Here is a 25078-nt window from a genome sequence, read left to right as displayed (position 1 = left end):
AGCACTGGTGATCTCTTTCAGGGCAACAATCACTCACTCCTGTGCTTTGGGAGAGTACAGATTCACATAAGCGTGAGCTCCACATGAGTGCCGTTTTTGCTAGAAGCAAGAGCTCCGTCCACCTTATTTTCCTTCAAGGTACAATGAAGCAACAAGTCTATCTGGGATGTTCTTCTACTGCCACAACAACCTGAATTCTGGATGCTCCTGCAGAAGAGCCTTTGCTTTCAGTCACCAGAAGCTCAAGGCTGACAAGGTCACCAACTTGGAAGCAACAAGACAACCAACTCCATGGTTCACATTGTTTGAACATTTATTGCAATTCAGTGTCAAAAAGGTTTTACAAAAATACATTACTGTCTGCACAGAACAGCTGTAAAAATCAGAGTTGAACATGCAAGGGAAGAAGAAAAAAGTGTGCAAATTTATAACAGAAGGATTTTAACCACACAATATTAAACAGAAGTCTTATATAATAAGGGATGCCTTTCACTTCATATCATCTCTAGTTACAACTTCAAGGAAAAACAAAACAGAACACACGCTCTCTTCCATATATAAGTAGGTATTTATAATTACTGTAGATTAGTTCCTAAAGATGAGTGTATTTGCTATTTCAAATTAAAATGTTCTCTTGGTAGCAGACCTGTTAGCATTCTGTGTAGCACATGAGGGCCAAAGAAATGAGTTCCACCCTCAGTTGCCCTCCCAGGAGGAGAAGCAGCAATGCTTGGTCAGTGGAAGGGGAATCTCTCTGGTGTTCAAGGTATTAATATACAAGAGACTGCATGTGTCAAGGACAAGATGGATTTGTTCTCTGTAGGGCCAGATCCTGCAAAGCTGATTTGCTACCAATGAAATCCCTGGAGGAAGATATGGGATAGAAATTGGGCACTGGTAAAGACACTCACACAACCCAGCAGCCACATGCTGACAGCTGTGTGGATGGCTGGCCATGTCTTCAGAGCCTTTAACAAACATCATTATAAGCAACGAGCTCAGAAAAGCAGCACAAGCAGGATACCAGAGTCCCAAACCTTGTAACAGGGAGTCTTTATCAACCTGATCAGCCATCAGCTCCACGGGGTCTATGTTTTTGCAAACAGGCCAGCTAGGAGAGTGACATTTTAATTTAAAGCTATGTCTTTTTGGCAAGGTGCTGATCTATGGGGAAGCTGTGCAACAGGTTTGTAAGAACTGCAGAGGACAACACTGGTTTGCTGTACCGGGCAGGAGATAAGCATGAAACAGCACACCTGATTTATTAGCTACATAACAGAATTTGAAATGTTCCTGCTCTAAATCAAATTTTAGCTAAGCTAATTCCTTTAGCCAAGGAATTTTCTGGGCAGGGAAAGCTTGTTTAGTACCTCTGTATGTTCTAGAAGGTGATAGCTTTGCAAGAGTAACTGAAGTCAAACAGAAATGGGAACACAAACAGTTCAAAACCTGGGGGCAAAGAAAAATAATAAAAAAAGATATTCCCATATACAGAAAGTGGCAGGGTGCAACTAAATGTTTACATACAAAGCAATGTCTTCAGAGCAATACAAGTTTTCCTAATCACTTTACATAATAAAAGGATCTAGAAACTCCCACAATAAAAAAAAAAGAAACCCAAACAGTATAAGAGGAGGTACACACTGTTTATGATCAAACTTTACCATACCATAGTTAGTATAAATGGCTTAAGGTATGTACAGCTGAAATTGTGCCTCTTGAAGTGGCTATCACATTAAAATGAACTCCAAATACCTGCCTCTTCTAGAAAGCTGAAACAGAGATCTCTAGAATCTCTCCCTTCCTAAGTCTCCTCCCCCGCATGGATCTATTTTTCCTCTTCACAGCACTACATTCTACACTGTTGCACTGGTTAACACATCCTCTGAAGATAATGAAATTTCTCTGGATATGCTGGCAGGAGAAAACACTGAAGAGGGAAAAAAAACTCCTTTCCTAGTATAAGAACTGATGCATGTCTAATGGGAATGCATCAACTGACTGGAAGGTGAAATGTCATTTGAAAAGAACGTTCCATTTCCAAAATACAAGTAAAAGTCTGTTTTCCCTTCACAACAGCTTTGTGACAATTGTCTTAAAATAAAGAGGTCCTTTTTGCACAAGAGCAGCCTTAAACCATCCTGCCTGGAAGCCTGTTATCACTGTCAGTTTTGTTAGTCTGCCATCCTCAGCCAAGCAGCTGTCTTTGCACTGCTAAAATACTACCACTTTGTAAGTGGTTAGACTAAGGTATTTAGATGCAACAGCATTTAATTTTAAATACAAGACTATTGAATTCACCACAATATCTCCCTGTACCAGCCACTTGAGAAACAATGAGTCTCCCAAAGAGATCAAAGTCTTATTTGACAGTTGCTGTAGCAGGAGCGTAATGACTGGGGCAGTAACTGAATGAGGCTTATTCTGTTTCTTTTTGTTTAGTCCATTTTGTTCTCCAATACAGCAGTTGCTTGGTTTTCTGCTGCTTTGGACACTGACAGCAATATCCCAGGACCACACATGAGCAACACACAAGTGTGTGACTGTATTAACAAATCACCTTCAGCACTTGACCCTTTAAGATTACACAGTGCTAAGAAATAAAAACCACTAATTGAAGTTTTACAAATACGAGCCTCAGTTGCACATTAAGTACGTTGTCAGCATGACCCATGCACTCTGGGCAGAGGACACAGAATAAACTCTTAGCTCAAGATCAGTGAAAGGCTGAGAGAAGCAATGGCTAGAGCTGAGACATTCCAAGTTGCAGCCAAACGCCGAGATCTTCCGTCTTGCTGTGCAGGGAATGCACTAGGCCAGATTCAAACCTGAGCTTAAAATTCACCCAGTGTCACAATCTCACAGTGCGTGTCATCTGCTAAGCACAGACTCAGACTAGGCAGAACCCCCCAGCATTTCATACCGAAATACTGTTGCCTCCCCAACACAACAGGTTGGCTCACTATGGGTGGCAGAGGCAAGACTATAAAACAAACCAACCCCAAGTCAGAGCTGGAAACAGAAGATGCCAAGGGGCACGGGTCCTCTCACTGCTGGAAGAAGGAGCTACAATAATCTCCAAATACAGTGGCAATGCTTCACTCACTCCACTTGCAGGTTTCTGTCCTTTATGTCCTCATTCACTGAGCCAGATTTCAGCCACACCTACCTGCTGCCACCAATGTGGGAATGAAAACAGCAACTGGCCACCTTCACTCACAAACATCCCCCCCAAACAAGCAGAAGTTCATTTTTCCAAGGTAACAGCTTTTAAATCACTTTCAGTTGACATGAATAGAATCAGCAGGGTTATGCTTTCCACCAGCAAAGTGATGGATACACCAAGATAAAGCTCCCTATCCCACACATTTTCTCCTCATCTCTGGGGAGTGCCAAGCTCTGGGCCATGGCTAAGGGTGTCACAGGCTCACAGAGCTCTCTGGAAGAACAAAAGCTTGGGTTTGCTGTTGGAAGGCAGGAGAAGGGCAGTTCTTGTCAGCATTTTCCTGGCTTTCCTCCCCCCCCCTTCCCCACCGCTCCATCTAGAGGCAGCTTTTTTCCCTTTTTGTGTCTCTTCCAAGAGTATGCAAAGTGATTTAGTTTGCAAAAATGCAAATACTGTCAATTTTTTAAAAAATATAAACAGCTGCAGAAAAGTGTTGAAAGTGAGTTATAAAAATGTAAAAAAAAAGAACATCATATTTAACGATAATTAACTCAAGTAGTTCTTCCTGAATTGTCCTGAGTACTCCTCTTCCTCACAATTCTTTGTACATAGTCACACACAACCCGCTAAATATTTACCCTTCCGAGGTATCCTGCTTACATCATGCACAGAGAAAGTGCTATACAGGAAATCTACTGGTAAACAGCAAAACCTTTCCACTGCAGGTTTTCAAATTGTTATTGCTGGATTATTCTAGCTCCACTGTAGGGAAAAGTGAAGCACTGTATGCAACAGAGGAGACAGTGAGCCAGATCATGGCCACAGTGAAGTTAATTTGGCCACTTACTCCATAGGACTGAAAATTCAGCTCTAGGCTAGTGTTAGAAGATCCCATAAAGAAGCTCAGCACTGGAAGCGCAAGGGACTAGGCTGGGTCTTTGCCACCGACACAGAGAAATAATCAAAGACGTCAAGCGCCATGTTGGAAATCCCTTGCTTACTCCAGTCCTGACTGCTGTTTTTAGGAAAATGCTGGCCTATTTCTTCATGCTGTCTCACTCATCACCCTAAACTCCAGTAGTCTGAAATTAAAAATAATGCTGCCAGTCTTCCAGCGAATAAAAACCGCATCATTTCACTAGATTCAATGGCCCAGTTCTCCCTATATTTTACCAGCTCCAAGATGACTGAATTCACTTGACAGCAGTGGGAATACAGAGCAGTGTATTGGAAAAACATGGGCTTGAAGAACCAGATTCTAACCCGACTTGGTATTGTAACCAATGCAATTAACCTAGTGGAGTTGATATGAATTTATATTGTGAGATTAAATCCAGTCCTTTTTTTCTCTATAATAGAACTTCCTCCCTTTTAGATAATCTTCATCCTTGTGGCTTCTCTTTTCCCTTTTGCTTAGTCTTCCATAAAACCAACAAATTAAAAGAGGATGTAGTAAAGTCTTAGGTATTTATATGGTGCCTATCATCTAGGCATTCAAGCACTGAGTAGAGCAAGAAAACTAATGTAAAGAGGTAAGCATTAATACAAGAAAAGATGCTTACTATCACAAACATTTCCCTTTAAATCATTGTACAAAATACAAAAGTTCACATTGTACACTGGATTTTTGTTTGAAAGGTACTCAATCTATTAGAGGTAGAAAGTGGTATGTTGCGATTCTCTCTCGCAAGTAGGCTAGAGTTATAAAGTATTTCAGAATGTGTCTTTTTTAAAAACATAAAAGTATTATTAAACTTGTCACAGGGATATTTTTCATAAATATTTTTAAAATGTCGTATTTATAAATATGTATGCTAAATAAAACCAGATGGAGGAACAGTTCAACAGTCCTAGCCTCATATTGCTTTCTCTATTAGAAACAAACCAAAGAGTTCTCAAATGGTTGCGGGGCAAATTCATTTTTAAATTCTAAAAACAAAAAATGAAGTTTTTTGCCCTGTATCTTGTACTCTGATCATAAAAAAGGGACTCTGTACAACATGCTGCATTTATACACCAGTCCTATGGAAGTCTGTATTCCTTAAGCGCTGCACATCAGTGAGCGATTTCACCTTTCATCTGAGATCCTCTTGTTCCTTGACTCAGGAGCTTCGAACAAACGTGAATATTTACACTATTTACAAATGAAGTGTCCAAGCTCAGTGGCATAAAGTGTCCTGTAAGAATCGCGTAAGCTGCGGTGACCCAAGTTCAGAACCTGAACAAGTTGATAAAGTCTTGTGGTGAAAGAGAGGTGGAGCAAGTCTCTGGGTTGTTGGCTGTGCAAGGGTGATCAGTACCCTGGGAAAGGAGAAAACAACTCCATTTAGAGAGACTGTGGAAAGGGCGCCAGAGCATCAGCCAGCTTAGCGCTGCCCCTCTGCCAGACATCCCGCTTGCAAATAGAGTGGAGCCCAGAATAGTATCTCTACTCTCGCCAAAGCAGACAGCTCAGAACTGGGCTTCATGTTTTAGGGGCTACTGGCAAGCCATGGGAAATACAACCAGCAAAGATCCAACTCATTCTTCTCTGCTCTTTTGAGGAAAGAAAGGCTGGAGCCTACCATCAGCTACAGGAGTTTAACTCCAGAGACATGCCTTGGATGTCACCACAGTGGCCAGCAGATTTTTGTCCTGGGCTGTTTTGTAGCCATCAGCTTGCATTTCAGCTAATCCTTGCCAAGACCTCCATCTCCACGTAATGGGTAGAAGGAGTTGCTGGCAGTGCTAAGATGATTTATTGCAGGCAACCCTACAGTATGCCCATCTCCCTCCCCTCTGGCCTTGATAGCCACTACTCTTGTTCAAAGGGACTTAATAGTTGAGGGAGGATTAAGATGTAGGAAAACACTAGGTTATAAAGGCAAAGGAACTGCAGCACCCTAAACCAGCTGCAATCAGAGGAAGCATTGGGTGCCCCGTGGCTCCTGCCCCAATCAAGTTTGTCTCACCAGCACCTCATTCATACCTTCCAGGAGAGGATGTGGCAGTGCCTGCACAGCTGCAGTGTGTCACCATACTGCTCCTTCCGTGGGTAGCACCTTATGAGCTTAAAGTACATCTTTTTCCAATCCAGCTGTCCCTTGTCAGATAAGATTAGCCGTTTGCGAATCTTAAAGAAAAAATAATTGTAACTGTAGCAGGTCAAAAAAAATTATTTGCTCTTTCCAACTCATGTTCTTCTCCTCTCCCTCGCGTGTCATCCTTGCTGGGCCCATAACAGTTCCCTTGTAACACCGAGAAAACTCCTGCTCTGAATATCCAGCTATAACCAACTTCCTCATGGCAACAGCCTCACCCGATACCATTATCAGGGTCTATCCCCATTTCATGAAGATTACTGTATGAAAGCCTGAAACCCTGGGAGCTAATTTGTACTACTTTAGCCAGTGTTGCTGGCTGGCAGGACAGTGAGTATAGTTGCATTTAACATTTTCAGCAGTTAAAGTATTTTGCTTCTTCATTGACTCAGAGTCAGTGATTTGTCACATTAGCTTGGGAGAAACCCATCTTTCTTTTAGGGTTCATTAGTTGCAGAGACTGGATTAGAATGTTCTTGTTAATAGAACTAACTTCCCAGAATCACTTCCAAAGTCAGATCCAGAGTGAGCAAATAAAGCCAAGTTAGCAGAGAAATCTGGCACGTGGCCCCTGAAATGTAGAGGTCTGGTATAAACACCCCAGACATTCACCCATAAACAGAAAGAGGGATTTTTGTTTGTTTGTTTTTAAGTTTAGAAGACCCCAGATGATTACCAGCCCGCAAAGAGCCAAAGCTGTTTACACAGGTACAATGTGGGTAGCGGCAGGGCTGTTTTCCACATACTATCCCTGTCACTCACAAAACAGCTCAGAGGGGATTTCTTGCTCTAAAGGGCAAGAGAGCACGACTCATTGCTCATGGACCACATCCACAGAGATTCTCTGCGAGGGTGTCAGTCCCTGGGACATCAGGGTGATTGCTGGAGTTTGCCTGCATGTTTTCCCCCTACACGTGGGGCGAGGAGCAACTGCATGACTTGCAGTTGTTACCACCTGGATTAGGGTTGAAGTTCACCATATGACTAACTTCTCAGGCTCCTATTTCAGGAATCATTGCTGCGGCATGAAAAACCCTCTACATAAATCATCTTCACAGCCATTCTCATGCCAGCCTGTATTATCAGCTCGTGGCACAGCCCTCAGATCCAAGGGATAGTCAAGTAATAGTGTCCTACCGACATGTGTTCACTTGCTAGTGGGGTACAAGAAGCAACTGATGACAGTTTGCATCCCTCCTTGTACCTGTCTGTCTGTGAAGTGGTACTGGCAGAGTTTCTTCCACAGCAGCCGGTCTTCACTGAGCGCTTGCAGGTCGGGAGCCACCTGACCGAGGCTAACCAGATCTCTCCCATCACTCAGTCGCTGCATGATGTTCAATTGTAAACACAACGGCAGGTCTGTTAAAGTGGTTCCTTTAAAGGCAGGCTGGAAGAGACAGACAAAATTGAGCTCACAGAAGCTGAAAACCCAAGCAATTCTAGCTTGCAGTAGAGTTACTGCTTTTTAAGCATTGCTCTTCACATAGAGGATAAGCAGCAGTTCACTCTTCTGAATAAAGAGACATTTTACATAGAGACATTTGACCTTCTGTCCCAGAACAGTTTGAGATATCCTCAAGGAAGGGGACATGTATTTGTATAACGGCATTTAGAAGGAGAGTTATAGGCCAAGCCTCCTTCTCCCCTTTTTGTCCATCCCACATCCACACTCGTGAGACTCTGCTCCCAGAAGCACCACCACCAGCTTTCACTACAGCAGGACATTGGCTACATCATGGATATCAGTTATTAACCATCCAGGCCTCTCCACCACAAGGGACATCGGCATTACTTCTTAAGTTCAGCCTCCTGTTACACACACTGCTGGGAATCTCATGCTCTTCTGACACGTGTTTTAGCTTATGTCATCACAGGATCCTGCTGTAACCACAGCAGTGGCTGATGAGTACCCACAGCAGGGTTTTCCCTGTATGGTTTCCCAGGTCACTGCTGGCAAGGCTAACTTTTCCTCTGTGAATGCTTGAAGGACCTGCCCCTTTCCCATCAGCTGCGGCCATGGTTTTCCAGGCTGTTCAGCCACACCAAAGTACATCCTAGCCTAGAGAGCCAAAAGCCACCTTCACCCCCATCCACCTTCACGTGGTCTACATGGGGTCCAGGACTGTTTTGCAAATCTGCATGGTGGCACAGCTCCAGGACAAATTAACCACGATGGGTCTGCAGGTCCTGCACATGGGGAAAATCCAAGGCACATGTGGAAGCAAGGCACCAGCAAGGACCACAAGCCGGGCTCCAGCTGCTCCAAAACCAGCCCCAGCCTTATTAAGGCAAACAGCAGCTTTTAGTATTGGGCCCCAAAGAAACAATGTTAGACAAATGTGCCAAGTTTATCATTTACCCTGCACAGACACGCTGCTATTTTAAGTCACAGAGTCACAGCACCCATCTTGCAATTGGCAGAGCTATTAACTGTTTCAAACAAGAAGCATGTGCACGGCCATCAGCAGGGGAACGCTGCATGAGGCTGCTTTTAATCACACGGTCCCATCTCCAGCCAGCCCCGTTGCACATGAAACTCCACAGGCACAAGAAGTATGTCTGTGCACAAACAGCTCCCACCTTCCCTTCAGTGCTCCAGTGCCCAGCCTGCCCAGACCATGCAGCACTGTCCGGTACAGGCGAGGACCACAGCTTTTCAACCAAGGCATCATTTTTGGCCATCTCCACCAGCAAGACAGGCCTGAAACAACCCCTCCAGGAGTGGACTGTCTCTGCCATCTCCAGAAGACATTTCTTCCCATGATAGCTTTAATGCTGCATGCTGAGAGTTAAGCTGTAAGCAGCACACTGCCTGGTTACATGTAGATGCTTCCTTGGTACAATCCACAAGTCCAGACTTGGCATCCCTGCCCATCAGTGCAAACTAAGGTCTTATTTTGGGGTAGGAAGAATGCACTGGAGCATTGGATCACATCCTGTTGATTTCTCTTACCAGCCTGTCTTTTGCATTCTCCAGCAGTCTCTCTACATAAAACCTTTGCTAGGGCACAACAGGCAAGACTAAGCTCTGAGGCTCTTGGGTCAAAAAAAAAACCCCCAAAGATCACACTTATGTCTTATTTCTGAAGAAACCAGTGTAACTCAAGCAAATCCTTACAGGTTTTCTGAGTCAGGGCCAAAGACTTATCTGCTGCTTCTTTCCCCCCAGTACTCCTTTCCAGGACCTTTCAAACATTACTTTTTTTGGAGAAAGAGCACAGATTAGATCAGAGCAGATCACTATGCTGTCATTTTCTGGACAGAGTTCTTTTAAAGCAACTCTAGCACACACAATATTTTGCAAGTTTTTTTTTTTTAAAAAAGGTTTCGGTCTTGCCTTGTTGCAAGACATCTCCCCCTCTAGAAACAGCAGAAGTGCTGCATGCACTGTAAGCAACTGGCTGCACAGAGCTGAGCCTGTTCTTCCTTCCTCTAAACTCAGCTGGTTTTGTTGTAGCTTGACCTGAAGTCATACTCAGTGGTGTGAAATTTTTTTTCTGCAAGCTCAACATCTATTTTATTTATTTTAGAAAAGTGTCTGTAAACCTGCAGGGAAGTAAGTATGCATAAAAGGCTGTTCCATTCACAAGCAAAATTTTGATGCACTTTTGTCTGGATAGGCAGAGTTCTTTGAAATGCTTGTCTCTGTTCTGTGAGTCCCTAAAGCAGAGGGGAAAAAACCTACATTGTACTACTGAGTTGAGCAGCAGGAGGTAAGTCCTGACCTGTGGCGCACTCAGGGCAGCAGATGCCCAGATAGAGCTGACCCTGGCAATGGCCAGGCACAGGGCAGCTCCCCAGCTCACAGACCTGCTGTGCTGCTGGAGCCACCCCATAGCTGGGCCAGTGCTTCCCCTGCAGCCCATCCCAAGAGCTGGACACCAGGAGGGACAGCAGAGGCGGGGCAGAAACCACCGTAAGATAAGGCACTGCTGCTTTTGCAGCTCTTCAAACTCCCCGAGACCTCCCAGAGTTCATCATCTCCTGTGTCATGTTGTCTGTGTTACTCTGAAGGACTGGAAACTGTTTCCTGGCGTCCCCAGAGAACACAGCCATGTAAAATGATGAAAGCAGGCCCTTTGCTTAATCCTTTGCAAATGCGTCTCTGGTTGACCCACCAGGGAAAAGGTGCTTTTTGTATTCCCTTGGGCCATGCCTTGGTCTGCCCAAGTAGGAATTTCACAGTCCAGTTCACTGCAGAAGGGTCCTACAAGGGGCACACCAACACAGAGATCAGCACTGGGGGAAAGCTTTAGCATTTCTGTAGAGTATCTATTTGAGGTGGAAAAAAAAAAGTCTAGACATGGTCCTGGGCAACTGGTTGTAGGTGTCCCTGCCTGAGCAGGGGGGTTGGTCCAGATGACCTCCAGTGGTCCCTTCCAACCTCAATCCTTCTGTGATTCTGTGAAGTGGACCAAGTTCAGGGTTGATTCCCATGCAAAACCAGGTTAGGAATTTATCAACGAATACATCTCTTTCCTATCCCCACAGACACTGTTGAAAAAACAGATGTTGTGAAAGCAGGACTCGTCCGGCTGGAACGGGCAGCTCCAGACTACTGGAAGAATCATTGATATTTTCAGCCAGGAAGCATGAAGTTATGCAGCTATTTGGAAATTTGCATTTAATTTACAGATTAAACAAATCTAAAACCCTCAACTATCTGATAAACAAGTTTTGAAGGCAATTTCTCAGTCTGAAAAAGACTGAGTTGACTTTTCGTGCTGACAGCCTAGTCTCTGAAGACTCTCAAGAGGGGGAGATTGTTTCCTGCCCAGCTCTGTTCACACAGCACTTCATGGCCGTTAAGGAGTCAAGCCACCATCTGAGACCAGTTACAGTGAGCATGATCCTGGGTTGTGTACATTGAGTTTGAATTAAGGGACACAAGTAACACTAGGAACACATCCAGTTATTCTGGCAACTCCAAGTCCTTCCCCAGCACTCTGCTTGCACTGGAAGGACAGTGGGATGCAGTCACCCAAATGAGAGCTGCTACGTGAGGTTTCACAAAGGAGCCACATTATTTTTAGCTTTCAGGATTTGTGCTTACCCTGGTGATCTGAATGTTGTTCAGTTGCTGCTGCCAGTGGAGAATACTCTCCATCCTGTGCACCCACATGTTGATGTTCCCAACCAGGACAGACTTGCCGACCCGTTGAACTAACGTGCAGAGGGATGTGTAGAGGGTCTGCAGCAATTCTCGTATTAGCCTGATGTTCTGCTGATCTTCAAGGACTTTGGAAGAACAGGAAAGATTAAAAAATGGGAACTGCCCAAATCCTTTTCTGAATCTACATGTTTCTCAGGCAAGTCAAGTTACCCACTATAACCTCAAATTCCAAGAGAGCCAGCCTGCACTCTTCTCTTTAGAGGAAAGCACTTAAACATTAGCAAGGCACAGCAGGTTAGACAGCAGATGGAAAGAGATCCTCCCAGGATAAGCAGATGAGATATGTGCCCTTTCTGCAGCACGTCCCATTTCCAGCCGCTGGCAAGCAGCCAGTTTTCCCCTCTGATACATGCGAGAGGTTATCTATGTGCACCTTTTCCCCATCTCCCCCAGCTGATGTACAGGGATCAGGATCTCCTTTCTCACTATGTATATACGCACTAACAGGGTGCTCTCAATTCCCAGGCTTCAGCCAGAGCTAAAGCATCAGGGAGGGAAGTGCCACATCTCAACCACAATTCAGCCCCCCCAGCAGGTGAAGACAGCCCTTGAGCTTTCCTTTCCTCCGGAGCAGTGGGAGCACTTGATAATACAGCAAACTGGCGACAAGGAAGCAGCAGAGACTGCAGATGTGCCAAGCTGGGGGCAGGAGCAGCCATCTCTTCTGCAGTCAGAAATAGAACTCAGTAGGATGCAGAAGGGGTGGTAGCGAGGAAAGTTGGAGAAGGAGGAATTGCCTCTCACATGCCTACCAGAATACAGACATTTCTTCCCACTCCCCCCCCAACATAGTCCTTCACCGAGGGAAAGGAAAGTAGAACCGCACTACAGAAATAAGCAGTGGTGCCCCACTTCACCCATCTTGCATTGCCTGGCTATTCTCAAGGATGTGGTTCACACAAAGTACTTCAGATTAAATCAGTCTCCTCCTCCTCCCCCTCACTGTTTCCGTTTCTTACCTTTCTGTACCACTTTTTCCAAAATGTTCATGTAGTTTTTCTGGGCAATGCCACTCAGTGACGTCAGCTGAGACTTTGCTATCAGCTCCAACAGCTGTGGATAAAAATAGAAGTTGCAAGCCTTAGAGCACAGAGATACCTTTCTAATCTTAACTCCTGGTCACATGACACAGCAAAACAGTCCAGAGACTTGTTTGCTGCTTGAAAATAAAAGGGAGACAGAACGACAGAGCAAACTAATGCAAAGGGGGAGGAGAACAGAGGCCAAATAATTAATCCCACATCGAAAGGGGTAGAAAAAAAAAGGCATTCTAATGATCTTAAGGGGGGGAGGGAAAAACTCCCTTGATTTCATGATTCAGAGATGCAGAGAAACCACAGAGTAGTGCTCAGACTGACAGCCTCTATTCACACCAAGGGAACAACGAACAGCTGACGTCACTGTTCCTTCACTGGGGCATAAACAAGCAGTGTCATAAGGGAACATGAGCAAATGCCTGTTTGGATGGGGATATTATTGATGGAGCATTAATGAGAATCAGACCCCACAATTTACGTCAAACTCCTGGGTTGCATTGGTTTTGTCAGAGTGCTGTCGCCATGACAGAAAGGTTAATCACTCTATAAAAAACAAACCATCCCCCCCAACAAAACCCTATTCCCCCAAGGCTTCCTCCCCTGTTCAGCTCTTACAGCTGCAACACCAAACCACCTTTCCCTGTTTGTCCTGTTTACTTGTTAACCTCCCTAATGGAAATCTCACTTTTACTTTCAATTAGGATTTGCTTCCCATCACTGATCTCCTGACTCATGTACAAGCTGGACGCTGAATTTGGGCTGTAGTTGCTAAAGGAAGCATTTCCCATGGGGAAGATGCCCTCTCCTCCCCAGCTCTCTACCACCACAAGAACAGCTGTGGAAGTTTCCTATGGATCATGCTCTGCAGAACATGTGGCCCGTGATCTTCCAAGCCTTCCTCCCTTCCCCCAGCATTATATAAATACACAGAGCGTCCACGTGTCAGTCCATTTGTTTTGGATGTACATAGCCTTCTGTTTTAATTTAGAAAGGAAAGGAAAAACCTTTTATGCTACAAATCAATCAACACATTACCGCATGACTAGCTTATTAATCCTTTATCTTCTGCAGCTACAGTATCCCGTTGCTGGCACCGCAGAGAGTCCAGAGAAGGTGCAACTACTTGTGTCAAGTAACTAAGAAAGCTTTTGACAAGACTTGATAAGTCATGAGCTGAACCATTTGCCCCACTATAAGAATGACAGGAATGTATCCAAAAAGTCACCGGCACCTTGCCATGAAGCAGGGAGCTCAGGGAGAGTTGTTACTGCAGTCATTCGCCTGCTCTGCTGTCTGGGGCACTGGCATGCGACTGCCTGTTAGGAGCAGTGAAGTCGCCTAGAGTGACCGATCTCTTCTTCCGTTTAATTTCCAGGCCAACACCATCATCAGATGGCTTTGAGTTTACATTCTATTAATAACTTGCACCTTGCATGACCGAAGGAAAACAAGATGAAAAAAGACCTGCACTAACTCCTGTGAAGGGCAGGCTGCCTGTTTTCTTGGCTCATTTGGAGGAAACAAGAGATGCTTGAGAGTTGGGTAATATTTGGTGCACAGGCATCAGTGGATCTTCTTGCTCTATCAGCTAAACTGAGACCACAATAACTAGATACTCTTAAATACATAGCAGTTTCCAAGATGTTTGAGTTTTTTTAAAAGGTCTTTTCATTTTTTGAAATACTGGAGGAATAAGTAGAAAAAAAAATCAGTGTCCCAAAGTAGTCTGTAATACTCCCCTTACACTAAACTATTTAGCCTTCAGACCTTTGATTATAGTGATCAATTTGCCAGACTCCATCTGTACATTAGCCACACATGCACCCAGATCAGCTCTTCTGTGCATAACAACTGCTGTCTCCAGATTGCACCATTCTGGAACTGGCACAGACACAGCTTCATCCAGGCTGGGTGTTAGCAATGTTGTGCCTGTTACTGAAAACGCCAAAATGCACCCAGTGATAAGAATCACGTAATGCAATACAGTAAAAGCTAGATGCCAGGGCCATTCTTTAAGGGGAACAAGGATAAAAATCTCAGTTCCTTGAAGAACACTAAATTGGTACAAAAGTAATTTAGCCAAAGGAACAGATTAAAATTTGCCTTGTCTGTGTTTATCAAGGTTCAATTTACATTCAGTGAACCAGCTCAGATATCATGTGTCACCTCCCTTCCCCTGCAGCAATAAACACAGTTTTCATATGGAATTTCATCATGTGTTGCAAATACTTCCAGGACTACTCCACTCTCCAGGGACTGTTGGCTGAAGCGACTGGCTAGCCCTCCAAATCAAAAGACATTTTTTATTCTTCTGTGCTCATATAATACAGAAAAAACAGGTAAGCAATACAGTTCATCTGTGCCCCACATGCTCCAGTGCACTGAGGGTCTTTCAGCATTGGCACAGACGCAGCAGAGTACAGTCTCAGTTAATGGATTGCCAAACTGGGGTCTACAGCATTATCAAAAATAAATCAATTGTTGCCACTTGCATAATACAGACTAAGAGAAGACTGATGAATTCAGATTAATGCTGAGTAGGTTAAAAAGGCTGGAGAGCTGCAAGCATGTGTTATGATGCGGTTGCATTAAGTCCAGCCCACGCTCAACAGAGGAACAGATGGTAGGAGAGAGTGCACAGGGAAAGGTTAAGAGCAATTTTAAAAGGCCTGCTTTTTGAAAACACTAAGTGATTGCATTCCAGCTGATTTTAACTGGAGCTGGAAAGTCTGCAACACCTCTGGAGAGCAGAGCATTAGATCCCAATTCACTCCTTCAACTCCTCAAAAGTTGAAAAAGGTGACCTGGTAGCTTTCCCAGAAAATCCTTCCTACCACCTCACCCCTATGTTGTTTGGTCTCAGAGGTCTGCCAGAGCCACAGAGAAAAAGGCAAGAGATCCAGTGGGCTATTCCAGAGCCTCTGCAAGCTGGCAGGAGGCAGCATCTTCCACAGCAGGGCAATAACCTGCTCATTTCCCCACGACTGTGATGGGGCTCCTGCTCAAACCCCACCAGCAGTCAGTCTACAGCAGTTGGTGCAATGAGCCACTTAGCTCCAGGAGCAGAGCGGGTCCTCCTCCCATAAGCACTAGGAAAAAAACAGCAAACAAAACAGTGCCATGAGGCAGGGAACAAGGGCCCCTGTTTCAGGGCCATGAAAACACACTGCTCTGCACGCATGACTGTGTGCACAGCATTGCTTAGACCCGCTACAGCCAGATGGCACTTCTGCCACTGCCTCGGTTCAACACCGGGGTGTGCGGGCAATCCATACCCCAAATAACTCACAGCTAGGGGCTTACAGCACACCGAGCCAAAAAATTTTCAGCAGGCCTGCTGCACCAAGCAGGAGGGTGTAACCTTGCCTCAAAAAGGGACATGCTTTGTAATGATTAAAATCACAAGTCTCAAGTTACTAAAGTGTAAATCCCCCTTTGAATACCCCAAACCAGCTATAGGGAAGCTGGACTGCACCTGTGGGGATCCATAAGCTCCTCCTGGTTGAGGATGTGGCTCCTCACATGTGGACTGCTTAGAGCAATATATTGCAATGAAAAATTCCTCCTCCAGCTCTCCTTGCTCTCGCAGCCCTTTGCTTTCTGTGGCTGAAATGTCACATTGGCTTTCGGCTGGGAGAGCAAGAGCAAGGCGAGTTATAATGATTTACAGCACAGGTGCTGACAGATCTCCATGAGACAGAATCAAGCTGATACTCTTTCAGCACAGCATAAATCCAGGACTCCCAGAGCTAACTGCTATAAAAACTTAAAAGCAAATTTAAGACACTACTTTAGCAGGTTGCACACTAAATCATGTTATTCCAGAAGTTATGCCCATGCAGTTTAACCTGACCTAAGCTTTTATGATCAGAAACAGCACCTTCCCTTGAGATGTTACTACACAACCATCATATGACAAATCTTTCTGAAAGCAGCAGCCTGCAAAACCTCACTGTCATCTGAACAGAGTGTTCCCAAAGGAGAACCAACAACTTCTGGGCTGCAGGCACTTTTGTCTCTGCTCATACTACTTATGCTTACAGAACGCTTCCAGTCTTTTCATAAAATCTCTAAGACCAGAGAAACCAGGGCTGCTTCAAGACCAAGAACAGCTTGGACAGTTTGGGTCCGCTGGGTCAATCACACACATCTTACTAGCTCTAAAGAGGGAATGTTGTCCTGTAACACATAGTAGTCAGATGCTATAGTTTAAAAGATCAGCAAGGACCAAGTCATGGCATCAATACCTATACTTAGCACTTCCAGCGCTCTATCAGCAGACTATCAAGACAAGATTGATGTTGGAGGAAAATTTCTTCCGCTTCAGCTACATGAACTCACTGGCTACAGCTGATGGTATTTGCCCATCAAAAATACCTGCCAAGCTTCTTGCAGCTCACACCTCCACCTCACTTGAAGGAGGTACCCATTTTATTAGTGCACCATTAAGAACTCCAAGAACTTAGTTTGGGTATATATTAAGGAGCAGACACTTCTGTACGACAAAAAAAAAAAACTCAGCACTGAAAACACTGTAGCTCTTAGGTTCAGAGAAATTCAGAAAGGAATGCTTTGAGAAAGGCAAGTTGATGTTCAGCCTGAAAGCCCATTTTGCTATCAGCAGTGATGTAGCTTATTTCTCCACAGAGCAAGTTTGCGTGTAGCCAGCAGAATCCCAAACCTGCAGCTGTTCCTCTCCTTTCTTCCCCTACGGACATCCTCATATTCTCCCCCAGCCTCCAACTCTAAACTTCCCTCCTTGGAAAGCATTTGCTTGATGAACTAAGTAGCATGACATTAATCAGATACCCCGAGCAACGGGTGGAACTAGAGAGAACAAGGAGCAGGAGGGAAGGGAAAAATGTTTTTCCTGCCAATGTTCAGGGCATTTTCCATGTGACACATTGCTCATCTGTATGCTCTAGGAGGCTTGCAATTTGCAAAGAACCATGAACAAGATCCACATCTAGGCAGAGCTTTTCATGAGTAAATCTGGCACATAAGGCATTTTATGAGCTACTATCCACTAGAGACTTGGCCGATACAAGCCTTTCATTTTAAGAAGTCAGTTTTATATTTGATCCGTGGTACCAGGTTTAATATATTCTTTAATCTGCCAAACCACAAGTCAGCCTCAATTAGAAAGCTTCATACTGCTCACTAGTGCCGTATCCTTAACACTACTGGGGGGAAAACTACTCTGAAAAGCTCAGAAGGGAGGTAATTTGTAGAAACAAGGACACATGCTGACTTCCATACAGAACACTGCTATTTTGGATGCACAACAGATTTGGGATGCTTTTATGAAGTCCTCATGGGGAAAAAGGGGGAAGAAGGTCAGCCTGAGCCTCTCCATCAGGCCACACTGACTTCACTGAAATTTGAGTTTGCTCTTCAAAAAAATTTAATGGGACTTCTGGTCAATCATTGCAGTCCCATGCAAGACACCCATTACATTGGGCTGAGCAGAAACCCATCACATGGCACAGCATGACCTGAGGCCACACTTAGCAGAGGTCTTTGGAGTTCTTTGTTGTCATAAGACAAAGTCTGCCAAAGGGATCTCTGGAGCACCAAATGCAAGTTTTATTTTATTTTCCTCCTTTATATTTGACTAAAGGGTTATAGCCTTGGCATGAACTGTTCCTTCCTCAGTAATCCCCCTGAAGATGACACAGCCATGTGTATATATATCCAGTATCAGAAAACACTGAGTACCTCAACACTGGTGATCACCTTCTCTGCACAAGCAGGAAAACAAGTTGTCCCAGGACCAGCAGAGCTAGGACAGCCTGAGTTCCTATGAACTTGTATCCCGCTTTGCCTCCCCCAGCATGCCCACTCCCTGCCGCCACCACCCCTGCAGTGGGACATCCAAGTGATTGCCAGTGCCCTTCCTGCACTGCAGGTAGGTAATCACCCCCAGTGCCTGTACCCTTCCTTCCCAGGGTGACAGAGGTTTTCACAGGCTCCTTGTCATCTAGACAACAGGTGAACAAACCAAGGTGAACTTGCTCAGATCATTTCTTCCTTAGACACTTTTGATGACATTTGACTTGGCAAAGGGAAAGCAATACCAATGCGGCTTGCTCTAGAACCTAAAACCTGAACAGCTGGTGCCTCAGCAGTGATCAACTGCTGATGAAATGTGAAAAGGAGCTGTTTATAAACAGCCTCAAGTTAATAACAGATTTTTTTTTAAGCTTATTGAATTCCAAACCTTGATAAGCATTCTGAAATTCAAGATCAATTTTCAGATCAGATGCACATAAACATACACCCTCAAGACAGTAGCTCCCCCAACCACTACCACCCCCCTTGGCCCGCAGAGCCAAAAGAGAAGCCCTGATGTGTTATGCAAAGCCAGAGCATGTGGAGCCTGGGGTTGATGACTCCTTCCTACCAACTAATGGTGTCAGGGCTAACCAAATGCTTCACCCGCTGAAACTGTTGCCAGTCACACAGGATTAAGAACAACCACAATTCTTAACAGAGAAGTGTCTCCAAGAGGTTCAGCCCATCCTCTCACTCCCAAAATGCTCAACTCCCCAGAGTCTCTCCTGTATCACTTCAAAGGAGACAAAGCTCCACATCCCTTGTGGAGCTGGAATCTCCTATGCAAAGAGGTCCCCGCTGCTCTTTGGCCTCTGCAGAGAGCCCATGCTCCTTTTGAGGCTACAGGAATCACATTTAGAAGCTGAACTGAACTCAGGAATTAGAAGCTAAGTTTTCTGAGTTTCAGAAGTGAATTTCACAACTGAAAAGTACTAGGAATGCTAGGTTAAGGACAGCCCATCTTCTACATTACCACCACCTCCCTCCCTCTCTATTTTAACAGTTCAAAGAGGAGGTTTGGGCATCTATCCACACAACTTCCATCAATTACTTCATGCACCAAAGCCCAACACCCCCACATGCATGCTTGGACCTCTCTTCTTTGCCAGTGCTTGCCATCACCCAACTGGTGCTCAGTTCAGAGCCTCCACCACCATCACAGCAAAATAAACCCTGGCCTTTTGCTCACCCTCACGACATAGTTGAATCGCCTGGAGTCCAGGATAGCACTGGAAAAGTCAAGTCGGTTGAAGGCTTCTCCCAAGGTGCAGTAACCATGGCGCTGAGAAGAAGAAACAGTCTGGGTCATGTTTTGGCAGACATGAGTCCAGACAGCACCAGGAAGACGTGACCCAGAGCAACTCAATTTAGCAAGCTAATGGGTACAAACCATGGGACCAGCTCATGGCTGGAGGAGGCAGGGCTGTCTCCCACAGAGCTGCACTTATTGACGTCAAGGGTGGGCATGGCCCAACGTACGTTATGGTAGGTTCCCAGGAGTGACCTGAGCTCTGCTCATGACCCATGAATTTAAGGGTGAGAATGAGGCACACATTCCCGGGGTTCAATATATAGTGCGAGTACAGAGCTGTCTGATATAGCCGCTTCTCTCCATGAGTGCGAATGAGCCATTGTGATGAATTCCAATGATTTTCCATGTTAGGACTGTACTGGGCGGAAGCCAAGAACAGTATTATGGCTTGGTCTGCAAATGGCTGGTTTTTTTTAACTGAGGGAAGCAAACAAGTCATATTTTAAACACATATACAGAGCCTTGTAGAGCAAGCCCTGGCTCCCTGATTGGGGCTTAAAATCATTACTGAAATTCCAACCACAAGCCAGATCTTCCACTTATCTCTTAAGAGCTTCTGTTGATTTATATCAGCACAGGATCTTCCATTGCTTGGAAAAAACAGTAGAAAAGGGAACAAAGAACATAGAGGCACTCACCTCTTTTGTGCTCCCCTTGTGAACATAGATCCACTTCTCCTGGTGGAAATCTGTTTGGACAATGACACATTTTGCTCAGTTAGCCTTCCACCACACAGAGGGCTAGATCTCTGTTCTGCTCACAACGCTCACTGCCCTTTTAGTGCAAGTGAAGTTATTTTGTGTTTACACCACTGCACTTCAAACTAAAACTAGCAACTTGCTGAGCTGCTTTGTTTCCATACTGCTTCATTTGAGACTGCGGCCCTGAGCTTTAGAAAGGGCTTCTGTTTCAGTGACACAGCTCAAGACTGTAAATGTTTAATCTCCCAGCCACAGATATACCATAGCACCTCCTCTTCTTTGGTCCCAGACAGTAAGTGTGGCTGACAGCCAGGTTTTGTTGTTATTGATTTTATTAACTATTCATTACCTTGGTTACAGGCTTGGGATTGAATGTCAAATTTGAAGTTGAGCAAAAATGTCATGAGACACCAGGCATGTGGGAGAGAGCTTTTAGCAGTGAGGTCAGGCTCAGAGGAGCATGCTTGTGCTTGCAGCTAACTTGCTAAAAAAGAAAAACCTATTTGGAACCAAAATTTTCCTATTTCTAATTGCCCCTCCCTTCCCTCAGAAATGGGAGTTGTCCCATCCACTCCCCAAAAATAGCTTCCCTGTACCCACCACACACTGCTAACTTGGTTTGTGGAAGAGCCCTTACTGTACACAGTTATGCTGCTCAATCCTTCTCCCACGGGCTTTGACCCTACTTCCACCACATGCTGGCAATTCAACAGCTAGTGTAAGAAAAATTATTTTCCCCATCCTGCTAGACTCCTTTCCTTAAAGGAAATATTGTGCTCCTGGAATCTTTTTCCACCTAAGGATGCAGTGATGTACTCCTGCCTGGTACTGTGAGCCCAAGGACAAACCCAGTCTCAGTTACAGGCACGCAGACCCTGCATCAGGCCCTTTTAAATAGTAGGTCACAGCAGAATCCAGCCAAAAACTGTCATGGTAACATTTGTTTGTTCAGAGAACCGAATGCACCGAGGGGCCAACTTTGGCATCAGTTTCCGAAATCCTGGGGGATGCACAATGAGCTAATAGTAGTGTGGGAATTGTAACTCATTTCCTCTGTGTATGTTTACATTTGTAGCCTTCACATCTAACTCCAGTACCTATCTTGCAGTCAGAGCAACAGAGACCTTGCTGTCCCTGCAGGCTCCCCCAAGTCCTCCCACAGTGCACCATCCGAGACCCTGGCTGCTCGCTGTGCGTACAGAAAGATTTCAAACCTTCCATTGTTTTGAGCGAGCTGAAATCTTATTTCATTTTTCATGCACTCCGCACACAGAGATAGGATCAAAGCTCACATTGAGGCTTGTAGCCTCCAGTAATGTAGATTAGTGCTCAACATGCATATGGAAGGAAGAATAAATTTAGCCTGCTGTGCACAAGGAAGTCTACAGGGGGAAAAAAACTGGAACTGGTTCATTTGAATGTACCATAGGAAAAAATTACCCTCCTTCTGACAAACACAAATGACAAATTTGAACACAACAAGCACAACTCCTCAGAGCAGGGATTACTAACAGGGGCATAAATCTTCACATTAAACTGTATCCAAGTTCTCTACTTAGGTCAAACATGGGCGCAAAGCCCTTCAAGACACTCTGAAGACTCTTCATGCACTATGCAAAAAACATAGATACGAAGCATTTTCCACTCTCCTGCAGCAACTTTTATTTAAAAAAAAAGACCAAATAGACATCTTACATTGAATCTTGGCTTTGTTATTCAGCAGGTCTTTTTTCCTCTTCTTGGCAGCAACATCATAGTTCAGGCTGTTGAAGAGATTCTCTTTGTTGTGATCGTCCTTTTTACAAAAGCTGTGAATGACACAAAGCAAGGATTCTGTTTATTTCTGCAGTCTGCTGAACACTATGCTTCTTGCAAGGAGAGAAAATACATAGGTTTTCATTGTGAGCTCCAAAGCTGCCTCCTTGCAGGCTGCTCTTGAAAAGTCTGCATGCAGTTTTTTTGCATCCAGTAATGGTATTTTTAAATGAGCCTCTGGTGCCTCATTTCTGTGCTAAGATACCCAAACCAGACAGCAGCAGATAATACAGATTGCACAGTTAGCGCTGGGACACCGCTGGGCAGTATTCTTTCCTTCTCTTTAACCTGTTCCTATCTTTAAGTAACACCATATCCTCCTACTGTAGGTGGTAGATTCCTCTGAGCCAGTCAGACTTCTATGGAAGGATGTATTTAGACATCTCTAAAGGACATATATATATATATACACACGCACTCAAAATATTTATTAACAAAAGAGTCCATGCAAAACATTCTTTCAAGCTTACAGGAAAAGCTCAGCTGAGGTTCAGACTTGGCTGGTGGTTTTCCAAACCCCACATAGTAGTGACTATACAAATTAACAGCTAGGATCTCTTGTCCAATACTGTCCATCTTCTGCTTTTGCTGGAATTCTGCTATAACTATATTATTAGTGAAGGGAGCTATAACCCCTTATTTTCTTTGAGGGCAATGAAAGACTATCTATAAAGAGACTATGCATCAACATCTCCACATTCTGCAGACCTGCAAATCAGCAGATCCAAGCCACAACATGAAACCGAGAAGCCCCTGGGCAGCCACAGCACCATGGCACAGATCCCTGGGGGTGTCAGGGGAAGGCAGCACCCACCAGGAGATCTCTGCAGAGCCCCCCCTCCCCCCGCATGCTGCCCAGAGCTGCAGGGATGCCTCACAGGTTCTGGGGAGAAGACAGGCGATGCATCCAGGAGAATGAAACAGAGAGCCTCCCCCACTGCTCTAGCTGCTGGCAAGAGACGGCCAGTGGCTGTCTGCACATCTAAATTCAAAGAAGGGTCCCAGGCACCTTGCTGCACCTCTCCCCTGCTGTGGCTGGGACACCCCTGGAGCTCTGGCAGGCACTGAAATATGCTGCTGCTGGCAGCACTGGGCAAGCTCCCTCTGTGACAGCTGCGAGGACCCTTAGGCAGCCAGGCTGCTTCTTCTACAGACCTCGTGTTTACACTGTTTAGCCTCCAAAAAAATAATACGAGCACCATACCAACTCACACCTCCGACAGCTATTCAGCACAGGCTCCTGCAAAGGAATGAAACCTGCAGGACAAGGCTCCTTGTTTCCCATTTGCTGTCTGGCAGCATGACTACACCACCAGCATATGCAGAAGTCAAGTGACCAAGTCAGAGTTTCAGCCCCATGAGGGACCCAGACCTCCTCCAGCAGGGTCCATATGGGTGTTCTGGTTTGGCACCTGCACATGGCCCCAGAGGTGGAGGAACCCTCCCCCAGCTTCAGAACGCCATGAGCCTCGGCTCCCCCTTCCTGCTCCGCATCCCCCCCTCGCAGGGCACCACAGCTGCAGGGAAGGCACCACTCCTGCAGGCTCCACCACAACACTGCAAAAGGGGAACAGCAGCAGCAATGCAGGTGGACAAACATTCACAGCAACAGCAGCTCAGGGAACCACGTTTCTACCAGCTGGAGCTGGCTCAGAACCTAAGCCCAACAGCAGAACATCTCAGCTGCACATTTCCCCCATCCATGTTGCTTTCTGCTGGTGGGACCAAACCCAAGAACAGAGTATGGCAGTAAGGAAGAAGCAGTTTTGAGGTGTTCAAGTTCATATTTTATCAGGGTTGCACAAAATCAGTAACAGGCCAGGTTAACACGCCCTGTGCAGTGGCAGAATCCAAGCCCAAGAGCACAAGACAGATCTGCTTTAAATCTTACATGTCAACAGCACACCCTTGACTGTTGACTTCCTACTGAATGACTCTGTAATCTGAAACCTTCATAACAACAGCAATGGATGAATTCCAGTATGGGAGGCAGATTATTCCCCTGTTTATGTACTGCCAGGTTTCCACACACTTCTCCAAGGCGTCCTGACAGGTTGAACAGTTGGGCACCAGGACGTGGCACTGCAAGGACCTCAGTACGGGGCCAGTATGTCACCTCCTTTGCTTTTTTAATGGGAAAAGGGATGTATAAACCCGTGCCAAACTCAGTATTCCCAAGACAACCACACTCCCACCAGCCAGACATTTTTCTACCTATTTACAAATCAGATGCTTTGGATTCTAAGCTTGATTTTTATTTACAGCTTGCATGAAAGAAGGCAAGAGATAGAGACCTGCTACATAAACCTCCTTGCAAAGGAACATCTCAGCAGCAAATCCTTTTTTGCTCCAAGTCCCTTTGTCATGCACATTCCTGACCCATCCCTCAGCCCAGTCGCAGCAAATCCAAACCTGACTGCGCACAGCCGAAAACAAGAAGCAGCTCTGGGAGAAAAGTTTGGTTTTGACAGGAGCGATCTGGCCGGAGACCATTACACCCACGCTGCTGCAAAGGCTTCCTGCCCGCCCGACGCAGCTCCGCGGCGCTTCACCATCTTAGGGGTTTTGTTGATGTTTTGCAGGCAGATTAGTCAAGCAGCACGTAAGGTACATTACTCATGGTCTGGGGAAGATTTATGGCTTCGGACACATCATCCTTCTCCAGCCCGAGAGCCGGGAAGCCCGAGGAAGGGCACTTTGGGGAGGAGGAAGGGGGTGACACACACCTCCAGTGCCCCCCAGGAGGCACTGGGGATGCTCCCCGAGGGCACATCGCCCAGGCCGTGGGGCAGCGACTGTTTTCACCTTTTCCTGGCTTTTCCACCCCATCCCGCAGCCGTAGGCACGGCCCGGGCGCCTCGGGAGGGAGAGCCGCCTCCGCGCCCGGGCGCCCCGGCACCCCGCCGGGCCTGAGGGGTTCACAGCAGGCCCGGGGGAAAGCCGCCGGGCCCCTCCGCCG

The 25078-nt window shown here is 45.6% G+C and overlaps 1 protein-coding gene across 2 annotated transcripts; it reads right to left on the bottom strand.

Moving 5' to 3' along the window:
• Positions 1-293: 293 nt before the first annotated feature.
• FBXO32 (F-box protein 32) lies at positions 294-24994 on the bottom strand. Of its 2 annotated transcripts, none has more exons than XM_010576941.1 (9): positions 23334-24994; positions 22000-22112; positions 20242-20291; positions 19481-19573; positions 12379-12472; positions 11300-11484; positions 7451-7633; positions 6135-6278; positions 294-5467 (listed from the first exon to the last, which is right to left on the bottom strand). In XM_010576941.1, exons 1-9 carry the CDS (start codon positions 23717-23719, stop codon positions 5378-5380), a joined length of 1338 nt encoding a protein of 445 aa, XP_010575243.1. In that variant the 5' UTR covers positions 23720-24994; the 3' UTR covers positions 294-5377. The 2 variants fall into 2 exon arrangements, with proteins under 2 accessions (XP_010575243.1, XP_010575244.1); XM_010576942.1 differs by having other exon boundaries at positions 23324-23341.
• Positions 24995-25078: the final 84 nt, after the last annotated feature.

The sequence above is a fragment of the Haliaeetus leucocephalus genome, unplaced genomic scaffold, assembly GCF_000737465.1.
Source record: "Haliaeetus leucocephalus isolate CR32 unplaced genomic scaffold, Haliaeetus_leucocephalus-4.0 Scaffold555, whole genome shotgun sequence".
NCBI lineage: Eukaryota > Metazoa > Chordata > Aves > Accipitriformes > Accipitridae > Haliaeetus > Haliaeetus leucocephalus.
Note: the sequence above shows the minus strand (reverse complement) of the source record. Positions and strands in the feature narration are given on the sequence as shown.

Excerpts from the sequence above, each read along its gene's own strand:
- FBXO32 (XM_010576941.1), bottom strand. The coding sequence starts at position 23,719 with ATGTTTGTCCACCTGCATTGCTGCTGCTGTTCCCCTTTTGCAGTGTTG. Across the intron at positions 6,279-7,450 it reads ACCACTTCACAGACAGACAG|ATTCGCAAACGGCTAATCTT; the intron begins GTACAAGGAGGG and ends TTTTTCTTTAAG. Across the intron at positions 5,468-6,134 it reads GCCACATCCTCTCCTGGAAG|GGTACTGATCACCCTTGCAC; the intron begins GTATGAATGAGG and ends CTCCTTTCCCAG.